Source organism: Vitis riparia, chromosome 12, assembly GCF_004353265.1.
Source record: "Vitis riparia cultivar Riparia Gloire de Montpellier isolate 1030 chromosome 12, EGFV_Vit.rip_1.0, whole genome shotgun sequence".
Classification (NCBI taxonomy): Eukaryota; Viridiplantae; Streptophyta; class Magnoliopsida; order Vitales; family Vitaceae; genus Vitis; species Vitis riparia.
Window position 1 is genome coordinate 7,585,487 of NC_048442.1, and position 14,421 is coordinate 7,599,907.

A 14,421-nucleotide genomic window follows, 5' to 3' on the forward strand; every position below is an offset into this window, starting at 1 on the left:
TTTAACTTAATTTAAGTGATTGATATAAAACTTGAATAATTTGAAAGTTTTAATTATATATAATTTTTCTTTTTACATATTTTTCATACGAAAATCAATTATAAAAATAAAATAAAACATTTTTCTTAATAATTTTTTTCCTTTTCTTTGCATTTTCCAACAACCTAACATACCCTTAAGGTTGGACTTGAGAAAATGAACTTGAGCTTAGAATAAGTGCCGACCCAACCCAGGGGACTTGAGCACATCCTTACTACCAACTCCTTTTCCAAGCATCAAATTGCTCTTCCTGTGTATGGTTGCTGCCATATTTGTTCGGTTGCAGAGGAAGTGAGTTAAAAGAAAGACTAAGGCAAGAAAGAAAGTGGAGGAGAAATAAAAGAAAAAACAAAAATGAGAAAAAACCCCCAAAAAATAAAAGAAAAAGAAAAAGAAATGAAAAATTGAACACACCTCCTATTTGCTAATTTTTCCTACATAATTAACAAATTCATACAACAAATAACAAGCATGTGAAGAATCTTTGTTTTCCCTTTTTTTTGGCTAACTTATACACATTCTTATTGATATTTACACTTGACCCATACAAACATCATCCCTCAACCCCTTCTACCCAAAACAATTACCTTGCTAATTGCAAACCAATTCCAAGAAATCAGAACTCCAAAACAATGCTGTCTCACCAATTTTTCCTCTTGCTAACGAGGATATAACACAAAGCCCAACAACGGGGTTGACTTTTTATACAAAATCCGCTCTACTCCGGAGGGCATCATGGCTGACCGATCATGTCTTTACGTGTGTATGATCCTTGCATGTCAAATACCAGCTATATCAGCCACAAACTAATCTTCCACCAGATGATCCCAAGTAAAGTGATAGCTATGTGAGCGCAAAGAAGCTGTCACTGAGGATAAATAAATTAATAGCATTAGCCTAAGGACAAGCCAACCAGTTCATAGGGGCGGATACAAATCAAATCATGCCCAAATATCTGTGTCCAAAAGGCATACTATAGGGATGTACTTCCTCCAGCTGGAGTGGACAAACTCCAGTGTCTGAAGGATCAATGCTGCTAAAGAATAGAAATTACTCCACAAAAGTGTTTTATTTTACCTTGATGTATTTGATGCTCTGTAGCAAGATCAAAAGCTTTTAAGGTCGTATTCCATTCGAACGAGGAGATTGAGGGCCAGAGAAAGTGTGCAGTGGCCTCTTCACAAATGGATGGTCCAGTAACTGACCAGCAGTAGGCCGATCACTAGGGTTGACTTGCAAGCATTTGAGGATAAAATCTCGGGCATCTAATGACAAGGAATTAGAAACAGGAGGAGGTTCACCCTTGCCAATCCGAAATAACGCTTGCATCTGCCAAGCCATATAAAGATATTCCGTTTTTAGAACTCAAAATATAATATCAGAGATGGACTGCATTCCAAGTTGTCAAATTGATTATCAGGTAACAACACAATTATTTTCCCTTAGACACCAAAGGCATGTTTGGTACACTGGAATAGGAATGGGAATGGAAACTGGAAATCTACTCCATTTTTCATTCATAACTGGGCTTAGTCTACTTATATTAGAAATGAGCATAGAAATATAAAAAAAAAAAACGGTTCTCATGGAAACAAAAACGCATTTTTGTCAGGAATTTTTATTCCTCTCTTTCACATAATATTGTGATCCACCCCTCCATTCCCATCTCTAAACAGAAACCTCCCAATTAACTTTGCATAGGACTTGACATAGATAACACTAAAACTTGATTTCTTAAGTGGCAAGATCAACAGCAATATCAAGAAGCATATTAACACAAGTCTGGTTATCATATCTTCTGAATACAAGAATAGAGCATTCAGGGAATATAAGGTTGAGTAATGATGCAGGACAACACAAAGCAAGATGCATGGTCAATACTTGCATACACAAAGTACTTGATCTGAAGGAAGAGCGCAAATCTACAAGTCTAAAATCTTGCTTTTCAAACTTAGCTGGAAGAAAAATTAATATCAAACCTTATGCCGAGGATGTTTCTGTAAAACCTGTTTTCTAGCCCAAAGATGAGTCATTGGTCAAGTTTCAAGAAAGAAAAGTTCCAGAGGCAGTCTGGGTACCTTTAGAGCTTCCTAGATAACACAAGCAATAATCAAGTCAAAACCTTATTCGGAAACATTCAACTTCCAATTCGGTGATAAAATGTCTGGTGTTTCAAAACGTTATCAATTGGCAATTCAACAAGATTTTGAATCTGCTACCATGAGTTCCAGTGTCATCTGCACTGTCTTTCATCAGGGAAGGTCACACAATCAGGAATGTGAGGCTCCTTCACCCAGATTATATGACAAACTGAAGTTACGAAAGAAGAAATTTAAAATTAAAATTTAAAAGAAGAAAAAATCTGGAGTGACTGCAAAATGTCATCTGACAACTGAGAAAAGTTGTTGCCAATGATACAAGCCTAGTTAGTCAGGCACTTGTAAATTGGAGTGTTTGATAACATAAAAGAAAATATTTGATAATTCCATGGTATTCATACATGACAGCCAGGACAAGACAGATATTGAGTGGCATTCTCCAAACAAGGAAAAATATAATTCATAATTGCCAATTATCCAAAAATAAATGGATTCAGATTGAAACTTTTTTTTTTATATATATCCCAAATCCAACAACCCAACCTTTCCACTTAAACCGATGTGTTGATAATTATTATGCCAGCGGAACCTTTGATACCAGTTTGTTGTGTCAGTGGAAGCTTTGAAACCAACAATGTTAGATCAAGAACAAAAAGATAAAACAATCACACACATGGTATACGAGGTTTTAACGTGGTTTGACCAACCATGCCTACATCCACGGATGAGAGAGAATTATTCCACTATACAATAGAGAATATTACAAAGGACAAAACTAAATACAACTATTGGGTTCCTAAAACATCCCCATATTTCCCCACTCCTTGTATCCATACCCTACCACGAGCCTTCTCACTCCACACCGGATATCTTCCATTCTTCTTCACATCTCTATCTATTTCGTGTAGTCTCTACAAACTCATTTCTATCTCATAACTTTTTCCCCTTATAACCTAGAATATTTATAGAGATATTCCTAACAACTTTCCTTATTCTATAAAAAAAAAAAAAAAGTTTAATATTACAATGATATATCAACTTAGAAAATATTCTATACAATATTATTTACAAAAAGGAATTAATACTAATTAGGAATTTGTGATACAACCCAACAATAAGCACCAACTGATAAGGTGCGTGGATCTGAGAAGCTCTTAGACTTAACCCATTCCAAATAATTTCAGATATATTTTTTATTTTAGTGTTTTTATTCTTGAGATGTTACACGTGTAGATTGTTTTTATGTTGAATCCTTCAAAAAGGGGTAGACTTTGTGCCCAGATCTTCACCCTTACTGTAAAATCATCAGCATTTTCAAAGTCAAAGCCAAACTCAACCAATTTCCATATCATCAATTTGAATAACAAGTGATTGAAGAGCACAAACAGAAGGATAAAACAAGAAAAATCATTAAAGAAAATAATGTTGTATATCTACGAAATGTCATACGTACATCTTCCAAGGGGGATATGGGGGTCGACGAGTCAACATCTCCAACACAGTGCATCCAAGGCTCCATATATCAGCTGCACGCCCATAGCCCTCATTTTTCCGGTTAACAACCTATAGTTACACAATGAAATCATAAACTCAAACTATCTACAAGAAACAAGAATAATTCATAAACTCAAACTATCTACAAGAAACGCTTGAGCATGTTGTGCCTTATAGCATAATGTAAATTTTCCAAAATCATTTGGATGCCTAGATTTAGACTTGGGGTTTGAGTTTTGGATCCCAACTGCTATATGATTTTTGAATAAAATGTCGTACTGCTATTGAAAATTCACAGATCAAATGTTTTAACATCTTTATAGGGTTAAAAAAAGTTCAAGAGTCCACATTTTGGGACTTAACACCAAATGTTATCCAAGATTCCAATATCCACTTAAAATAGTTAAATATGCTTCTTGAAGAAACTAGCAAATATCCATTAATCCATCAATGAAAGAAATAGTAAAGTTGAAAGAGTCTTGCAAGTAGTTAAACTTGAACTTTGTTCCCAAAAATATTACCATGCTCATGCTCATCAGCCAACTCCAACATGCCATAGTCTGGCTATAACTTTGTTATGGGTGATACAAGTATCAACAACAAGCCCATCCAAATCAATAATCAAGTGAAATAGAGGGTATGGTAGTTCTGTAATGCAAAAATGTTAGGTTGTTCTAAATGGTGTGGCCAAGAGGATGTTAGGCTGCTTATTGAATTGCTACCATTTTTTTTTTTTGTTTATTTCTTCTTTTTTTTTTTTTCAAATTTGTGGTGTGCTCTTACATGGAATTATCGAACTTCACCACTTGAACAACGCAAGGGCTGAATTGCCACCATAATTTTTTTTTTTTCATAAATAAAACCAAATGCATTAAAAAAAAAAATGCCACAAAGACACTCCAAAGTAGATGTATACAAAAAGTGTCGTAGCTCAAAAACAAGAAAAGAACCCCAACAACCCCTTCCCTTAACTAGAACCTAGCCATTCAATAAAATCAAATAAAGACATAGAATCAATGTCTATATACAACTTTACCCAAGAAAACAAATTTCTTTAAAAAAAACCATCTTAAAAAACTGAGTTGAATGCTTCTTATTCTCAAACAACCTAAGGTTTCTTTCCTTTCAAACCATCCAAAATAGATATATATAGAAGTTGCTCTCCAAACCTTTTTCCTCCTTCTGCCCACAAAAGAACCATGTCACCCTAAAGGAGTTGCCATTACTGTAGCAACTAGCACCTAATGAATACAAAAGAGATCAAACAGTAATTGCCAAAGAATCCTAACTAGAGAACAACAATAGAGGATGTGATCTATGGATTCTTCTTCTTTGCAAAGAAAACACCTATTGACCAAAGACTACCCTCTTTTTTGAAGCTGATCTAAAGTCAAAACTATTCCCCAAATCATTTCCTATGCAAAAAAGTCAATTTTCGAAGGGACCCATGAATTCCAAACAACCCACCTTAGAAATAACACAGCAACCCCCAATTCCAAATCGACATATAAATGACTCATAGAGAACTTATTATTGTACAAGTTCATTCACACCAACTGATCTTCCCCCTCTCTATCAAATGCCTTTCCTTGCAATTTGAAAAATAAATCCTCAACTTCATTCACTTCCCAATCATTGAAAGAACATGAGAAACAAGGGTTTCAATGACCTCTCTTCCCATGTTGAACCCAAAGATTTGCCACCTAAACCTCTTTTGCAACACCTAAGGTATATAAAGAATGGAAGGAAACACACAACAGTTCATCCCCACACCACTGATCCATCCAAAACTCCATCCTCCTCCTATTACCCGCTACAAAAGGAAAAAAAGCCCAAGAAAGTGTTTTGTTCCTTCCTAATGGATTTCCAAAGTCCGACTCCATACCCAACTCTAACTTCACCAAAACACCACCCACCCTCTTCCTTTCCATATTTGTCACTAATCATCATGTCCAAAAGGCACCTCTTTCAATGGCATACCACGAACTCCATTTGCACAAAAGCGCCTTATTTAACGAAGATATGTTGAGCCCCTAACTTGTCTTTGCTTTTCTCCAAACACATAGTGGACCACTTCAGAAGATTTATCTTTTTCTCCAAACCTCCACCTCCCCATAGGAAATCCCTTTCAATTTTCTCCAACCTCAATCTGACTATCCTCGGAATATGGAACAAAGACATAAAATAAATAGGAATGCTAGATAAAGTGCTCTTGATGAGAGTTAACCTCCCCCTTTAGAGATGAATAATTTTCCTAATGCTTGCCTCACTTGTTAGTAAATTTTTTACACTTTAATATGAATATATGTTTTCCATGACTAAAACCGATAGCTCTCCAACTTTAAAACAAATTTGACAAAAGATTGCAAAATATAGGAAGCAACAAAAAGATTGATTATAGGTTTGGTGAGACCAATTACCTCATTGGTTGATCTTAAGGCCCAATCAGGTGGCAAGGCCTCAAGGGGTTGGGTGGGGAGGATGTGAGAGCTTCAAGGTTCAGAGTACCAATAGAAGCCCAAAAAAAGGGAAAAGAAAAAAGAGAAAAAAACATATTATCTATCACAAAAAATAAAAATTAAGAATTAAATTTTTTAAAAAGAAACAAAAAAAATATTAAATTAAAATCTAAAAAATAAAAATAAATTTTTTTTTTTTAAAAAAAGATTGGTTATAAGGATGGCAATGGAGTAAATTAACTAGGACCTAACTGCAGAATCCTTTTATTAATCTTTTTGTATTAGACTGATTTTCTCATAACAAATAATGAAGCCAAGGCTTCCGCTCTCAGAAAAGTAATCACCAATTCAGACTAATATGAGAATTCTGCAATTCCATACATCTACCTGGTTATGTGGAATTATTAACACCTCATACATGATGGTAAATCTAAATGCATTGACAGAAAAATGCAAATAAGAGATGACATCAGCTAAGTCTCCCTTAGCTCCGAGCAACAGTTTGAAAAAAATAAAAACTAATCAATTAATTGATAGAAACAACTTTCCAAGAAAAAACTGAACTACTTCATAATTTAGTTGAGTTATATCACTTCTTTTTCTGCATAAATTGCTTACTAAAGATGGTTCCAGAGACTGCATCACAAGCATGCTGAAAGTCAGTTGAGTAAATATAGTTCTCAATCCAATTCAGAACATGAATTGTTCATAAAAATGAAGATATCAAAAGGAAGGAAGCAAACCTCTGGGGCCATCCAGAATGGTGTCCCTCTACAAGATTTTACATCATTCAATTTGGTTGCCTGAGAAGATAAACAACCAGAAATATTATGTTACATCATTCAGCAATTAGAAACAATGGAGATTGTAGCTCTACTGAAGAAAACAACCTTTGCCAATCCAAAATCTGCAATTTTCACAAATCCATGTACATCCACCAATATATTAGCACATTTGATATCCCTTGAAAATGAAAGAGAAAAGATTAGTCTTAGAACAAAAAAAAAAAAAAAAAAAAATCTATAATTAAGAAAAATACTCAGAAAATTGTGCTTTCAAATCTTCCTCTCATATTCTCCACACCCACCCACCCCCCCCCACCCCAACCCAACCACCACCACACACACACACACACAAATCCATAGTTCTATCCTTGTGATTATTGCACAAAAGCATTGCAGTTACATCTCACCCAATATATATTTCCTATTCTAAGCCACACTATTGACACAACACTTGCTCCTTTGGTTGTATGACAGTCATTTAGTGAACTTGATTGGAGATTTGTAGTCAACTACGGTGGAAACAACAACATAGATTTAGAACTTGTATTTCCCTCCGTAAGTACTATTTTTTTTTTTTCGATAAGTAAATACATATATTAGCAAAAGGCAAAACGCCGCATAGCATACAGGGAGTATACGAGGCGACGAAGACCTCACAGCAAAAAAAACCAAAAGGAATAAAAAACCCACCGACCCTTAACTGGAGGCTATCCACTCCAAGAAACCTATAAGGGAACGAGGCTCCGCACCATTATACAATTTTGCCCACCCCCATATATTACAAACAAAAGAATTCTTAACTTTCTGTATAGCTAACTCCCCCGCCCCCCCCTTGAATGCTAATCTATTCCTCTCCTTCCAAACCGTCCAAAAAATAAATAACGGTATGGATCTCCAAATTTTCTTCCTCTTTTTACCCACAAAAGAACCCTTCCAGCTGAGAACCACCTCCTTTACAGTTTCTGGAAAGACCCACGGCCTCCAAACAGACTAAGAACAATCCCCCACAACACACTAGCCACTGTACAATGAATAAGAAGATGATTAACGTTTTCCTCATCACTACCACATAAGTAGCAACGATTAGGAAACTGCCATCCTCTCTTTTGGAGCCTATCAAGGGTAAGAACCCTCCCCCAAGTAGCTTCCCATGCAAAGAACGCTAGCTTGGAAGGAACGTTCTCCACCCAAATGCCTTTTTTGGGAAACAAAGGGATACTATGGCTGCTCATCAACCCATACGCTTCCTTAACGCCAAACTTCCCATTTTTTCCTCCCTTCCATAAGGCCAAGTCCTCTTCCAAGGTAATTCTTTGACTCCTTCCCACCCATACGCTTCCTTACGGATTTCCCTCCGTAAGTACTATGTTTACATATTCAAGGACAACATGGGAGAGAGAGAGAGAGAGATGTAAGTGTTCAAAAGTTCTCATGAAGGAAGATTGAGATTGGGTCAGTTGCTGCAGGATGGAAGAAAGGAAGTGAGGTAATACTATGTTTACATTATGCAAGGAGATGATAGGGCAGAGGGAGAGAGAAACATTTAATCATTCAAAAGTTTCCATACAAGAAGATTAGGTGGAGTCAGTTGCACTAGGAGGAATGGACAAAGAGTTGCGGTGGAAAGGGGGAAGGCAAAGAGAGAAGTTGCTTGGCATGGTTCCAAATTTCTTATGAAGGGAGATTATGATCAAAGCAGTCACGAATGAAAGGAAAGGGAAAAGGAAGAGAAGCAAAGCTGAGGGAGAAGAGGACGGAGCTTCTTTTCATGATTCAAAACATGAACATAGATAAAATTGAGCTAATCAAGGGAAGAGAGGATGAGGTGGAAGACAGAGAGAAAAGTTTGTTAATTTTATTTCAAGTTTCCAGAGTTTCCGTTAAGGAAGACTGAGAATGAGTCAATAGGAAGAGAGGAAAAGTGGGTTTGGACAAATGGGAGGAGAGATCCAAAATTTTTAAATTCCATTTCAATGTTCAAAAGTTCCTAATGGGGAAGATTGGGAATGAATCAATAAGGAAAGGAGGGGGTGGAGGGAAGGGGAAAAAGAGAGAGAAGAGTTGCTTTTCATGGTTCAAAACATGAAGGGAGATTAAAATTAAGCTAGTTGGGGAAGGAAACGGAGAGAGGGAAAGAGGAGAGGAAGAGAGCCAAGAAATTTGTTAATTCCATTTCAAGGTTCAAAAGTTCCCTTGAAAAGAGATTGAGAACGGGTCAATGAGGGAAGAGGAAGAGAGGGAGAGCGAGAAGGGGAGGGAAAGATCCAAAAAATTTCAATTCCATTTCAGGGTTCAAAAGTTCCTATGAAGGGGGATTGAGAATGAATCAATAGAAGGAGGTGGCAAAGGAAGAGGGAGGGGGGTGAGGAAGCATGCAGGATAGAGGGAGAGATCCAAAAATTTTCAATTCCATTTGACGTTTCAAGAGTTCCTATGAAGGGAGATTAACAATGAATCTATAAGGGCATTAGGGAAGTAGAGGGCATAGTGTTAGTGGGAAAGGAATTCCATTTCAAATTTCAGAATATCCTATGAAGGGAGGTTGAAAATGAGTAAATAGGGAAAGAAAGGGGCCAAGGGAGAGTGAGAAATAAGGGCAGGGAGAATGGGAGAGAGAGAGAGAGAGAGAGAGAGATATCAAACAATTTTCAATTCCATTTCAAGGTTCGAAAGTTCCCATGAAGGGAGATTGAGAATGAGTCAAACGGAGATGAGATTCTTTGCAGAGAGAGGGAAAGATAGACTGAGTGAGAGAGAAAGTGCTTCTTCCTCTTATAATTCAATCCTTGAAGGGAAATAAAATGCAGTCACCTAGGAAAGTAAAAAGGTGGACGTGGATGCAAGCAAGACCCAGCATTGACAGAATACAAATTGATGTTTAATGCAGCTAACTGCATGATGCAACTCAAATAGAGATAGAGATGGGGTTGTAGTTAATTCACAAATGAAGTTGTTACAGGATAAACCAAATCACAACTTGAAATATAACAAACGATATATTTTAGGAGAGGAATAGCTTATTGGGATATACTGTGCTCTATACTTAATTACCACTCAAAAATGTTAAGTCCACAGAACAACTTCAAGATATTCTCACAAGTCTTTGAATAGAAATTAATCTCATTACAGTTATGTCAAAATGACGATGATTAACATCCATGCCCTCAACTCCTTTTTCCTCATTTTGCTTTTTTCTGAAAGAGGGCAGGTGCAATTATCATGTCAGAGAAAGTATAAATCTGTTATCAAAGATGAACACATGTCCACTCTGTGTGTGTGTTCCCTTTTCCATTCTCAGCTAAATCTGGCCTATTTCTGGCATCATAACACCGTAAAACAAAATATAAAATCATCAATAACTCTAAATAGCAAATGGCAACAACTACACTCTCCAATAAGATTGAGAATTTCAATTTGGAAACACTGCAGCAAGGAAAACTTCCACAATAGAGTGAACCGATATTCTCTAAGTAAGCAAGCTATGCATCCTGGTATTGTGTAGTTCATGCATATTAATTCGACATCTTGGTGGCTAAGGCAAGAGAATGGAAATAATCAAAACATGTTCAAAGCAATACATCAAAAAGAAATGCTGAGAAAACAAGAAAACAGAAATAAATATATAGATAAATGCAAAGATAAATATGACCAAACAATTAAGCAGTAAGATCATTTGTATCACCTGTGAACTACATTTTGCTCATGCAGATATTTCAAACCATTTAAAATCTGCTTTGTGTAGACCGAGGCTTGGCTTTCCTGCAAATGATACTTTTGATAAAGACTTAAAAGTGAAACTTTCGTCACAAGCTCAAGGAAGATATAAAGTTTAGAGTCATCCTGGAAAGATCAAGTGCATAAAGGAAAATTAGAGCCAAATCATAAAGGAAGAAATACTTAAATGACAACATGAAAGACAAAAATTCCCCCCAAAGAAAAAGAAAAATTTAGCTATTGATCAGTTACACAGTGAATTATATAACCCATCGGTTGAAGAAAGCCATAAGATGGTGCTTTTTTGATAGGCAATGATAATATTATATGACAAAGCGCCCAAAGAAAGAGCTCACCTAAGGTCCACAGGACACTTTTTTGGAGCTTGAGAGTTGGCTAGGAACAATCTGATTTTCTGGGGTGTTAGGTGGTGTGTCGGGTTGGTTTTCCCATGTTGTTCTCTTTGCTTTCATTCTACCTTTGAGCGCTTTCTGTATATTACGTTTGTGCATTGTTGCACCCTTTAATATATTCTCATATTACCCATAGGGAAAAAGAAAAAAGAAAAAAAAAAAAAAAAGAAAGGTACACAGTGCATATGCAATGTTAGAAATCTGAATTTTCTTAATTGGGGTCTCTTGTATACATTTATGTAATTGTATATAACTGTAAATTAGATTAAGAAAGTGTATATAGCTGTAAATTAGATTAGGAAGAATAATCCCTGATTTATATAGATTGTCATGATTTATAGGGATTATTAGTTTATTTTTTTCCTTAAATTTCTTTGTAAATAGAGGATATAAATTAGGATTGTAACAGCTGATTGAATAAGAATTTTTTACCACTTTCTCCCACATTATATCAAAGCCACTTTGGACATTCTTCATCAACCTTCATTGCTGATTTTAGTTCAAGTTTTTCAGCCTTCATTGTTAATTTCAAGCCCAATTCTTTCGGCCTTCATTGGTGTGTGTTTTGTTTATTTCATTTTTCATCTTTCATCCATTCTCTTGCTTCAATCTCTACCTGCAATTTTTGGGATTTCACTATGTCAGAGATGTCTGAGACTTCTGCCACACCCATAGCCGTCTTTGGTGAAACTTTGCCTCATCAAACCATTGGAGAGTTATAGAATATCAATTTAGTGTATCGGTTGAATGGCCGAAACTATCTCCAATGGTCTCAACTAGTGCGAACCTTTTTGAAAGAGAAAGGCAAACTAAGTCATCTAATCGGCATAGGTCCATAGCCTGAATATCCGAAGCTTAAACCAATGGGCTGAAGAGGATTCCATGATCATGTCATGGTTATGGAATTCTATGTTGCCTGAAATCAGTGGCACTTGTATGTTTCTCACCACAACTAAAGAGATTTGGGAGACAATAAGACAAACTTATTCTGAGGTACATGATGCGACTCAAATCCATGAAATTAAGTAAAAAATTTCAACCACTAAATAGGGAACAAGATCGGTCATTGAATATTATAATCTCTTGAAAAGTCTTTGGCAAGAAATGGATTATTACCAAAAATCTTCAAATGAAATGTAGTGAAGATGCTGCAATGTTAAGAAAGTTTGTTGAAAGGGAGCAGATTTTCGAGTTTCTTGCTGGCCTTAATGTTGAATTTGATCAAGTTCAAGTTCAAGTCTTAGGAAAGGAAGATTTGTCATCCATTAATGAGGTGTTCTCCATTATTCAAGCAGAGGAAGGACGATGAGGTGTTATGATTGATTCTCAACTAGCTGAAGGTTCAGCCCTTGCTAAATCAAAACCAAGAGATAGTAATTTCAAAGGCCTAAACCCGAGACAGGGTGGCAATAATGACAGTGGTAGATGTGATTTTTCTAAGAATAAGGACAATGTTTGGTGCACATATTGTAAAAAACCGCAGCACACGAGAGAGACATGCCAGAAACCTCATGGTAAACCATGGGTATCAACCGTGCTAGTGGTTTTAAAGGGGGACAACAGCAAAGCCAAGTGTATGTAGCTGATGCCAATAATTCTAGAGAGGAACAATCAAAGTACAACAACACGAAACTTGGAGAATTGAATTAGGAGGACATTGAAAAGCTGAAAAAAAATTTGGGTTCATTGGAGAAACCTATGGGTGTTTGCTCTCTTGCACATTCAGGTAAGTTTCCTTTCTCTCATGCTTTTAGTGTCTCAGCTATGTCCCTTTCAAGCTCTTGGATTATTGACTCAAGAGCTACTGAGCATATGACATTCATCAGAAAAATTTAACACATATATTCCATGTCCTAGCAATAAGAAAATAACTATTGCTGATGGGTCTTTAGCTACTGTTGCAGGTTCGGGAATGGTCAATGTAAACCCTTCTTTGAGTCTTAAAAATGTCTTACATGTTCTCAAGCTTTCAGCCAACCTTGTGTCCATTTATTAACTCACAAAAGATATGAACTGTAGAGTTATATTTTCCCCTACTCATTGTGTTTTTCAGGACTGAGTTTTGGGAGAGATGATTGGGCATGTTAAGGAAAAGAACGAACTCTACTACCTTGATACAAGTAGTGGCAATGTTGGCAATGGGAATCAACTACCCCTTTCTTTTTTATCTGAGTCCTCTTCTTCAAATCAAGACCAAATTTGGCTTTATCACTTTCGACTTGGCCCCCCTTCATTTAATGTACTTAAGGTCATGTTCCCTTTACTTTTTAAGAATATTGATGTAGACACTTTTCATTGTGATGTTAGTGAATTTGCAAAACATCATTGTGTCTCATTTCCTTTGAGCAACAAAAGATCATAATTTCCTTTTGCTTTAATTCACAGTAATATTTGGGCCCATCAAGAGTTCCTAATATTTTGGGAGCTTGTTGGTTTGTTTCGTTTATTGATGATTATACCCCGTATTACTTGGATCTTCCTCTTAAAACAAAAGTCGGATGTGAGCATTGTTTTTCCAAATTACCATAATATGGTCAAAATCAATTTGGGGTGTCAATAAAACGTGTTAGATTGGACAATGTAAAGGATTATTTCAATCAAACACTTTCATCTTATTTTCAAAAAGAGGGAGTTATTCATGTGTCTCCATGTGCCAATTCACCCTAACAAAATGGTGTAGCCAAGAGGAAAAATGGTCACTTACTAAATGTTACTAAAGCTGTCTTGTTTCAAAAAAATGTTCCAAAAACATATTGGGAAGAGGTCGTTCTTACAGCTAGTCATTTAACAAATAGGGTTTCTTCTCGAGTTTTGGGTTTAAAGAGTCTTATGTAAATGTTCACAACATTCTTTCTTCAATTCAATACATCGAGTAAGCTTCCTCCTAAAGTGTTTGGGTGCCCCGTGTTTGATCATATTCATGCTTATCATCGAGGAAAGTTGGATCCAAGAGCATTAAAGTGTGTTTTTGTTGGTATAAATGTTTCCATCCTCCAACTAAATTTTTTTTTTGTCTCCATGGATGTCACTTTTGTAGAAACAAAGGGACATTTTTCAGTTCCTTATCTTCAAGGGGAAACATCATCTATGGAAGATAAGGACATGTTCTTGCTTGACTTTCCTAAATCTTCCCCATCCGAACCTTCAAATGGAACCCAAAAAGAGTCCAAAAATCATGAAAAAAGTCTAGAAATTTCCAACACACCTCAAATAGCTACAACAGTCCCAAAATAGCTAAAACATGCCCTATTTTAGATGTTGGAACAAAAGAAAAGGAGTCGGAACCTATTACCACAGAGCCACTACAAGTTTATTCAAGGAAAAGGGTGACTGAACCTAGACCCATGCAAGTCCAAACATTCAAACCAACTCTCAGAAATGAGGTACATAATTATATTGCGCCTCTTGACTCACATGA

General features: G+C 36.2%; 1 protein-coding gene across 2 annotated transcripts in view; it reads right to left on the reverse strand.

Moving 5' to 3' along the window:
• Nucleotides 1–436: 436 nt before the first annotated feature.
• Nucleotides 437–14,421, reverse strand: part of LOC117926587 (disease resistance protein RPV1-like) — a 31,450-nt gene continuing 17,465 nt past the window's right edge. Inside the window, exons 7-12 of one of the 2 annotated variants that reach the window (XM_034845739.1) lie at nucleotides 10,559–10,716; nucleotides 6,982–7,054; nucleotides 6,835–6,894; nucleotides 3,588–3,701; nucleotides 1,117–1,368; nucleotides 437–907 (exon numbers count right to left, since the gene is read on the reverse strand). In XM_034845739.1, coding sequence (XP_034701630.1) covers nucleotides 1,156–1,368; nucleotides 3,588–3,701; nucleotides 6,835–6,894; nucleotides 6,982–7,054; nucleotides 10,559–10,716 — 618 coding nt within the window. In that variant the 3' untranslated portion in view covers nucleotides 437–907; nucleotides 1,117–1,155. Of the gene's footprint in view, nucleotides 908–1,116; nucleotides 1,369–3,587; nucleotides 3,702–6,834; nucleotides 6,895–6,981; nucleotides 7,055–7,861; nucleotides 10,409–10,558; nucleotides 10,717–14,421 lie in introns of those variants that run through there. The other variant, XM_034845738.1, reaches the window with a different exon arrangement.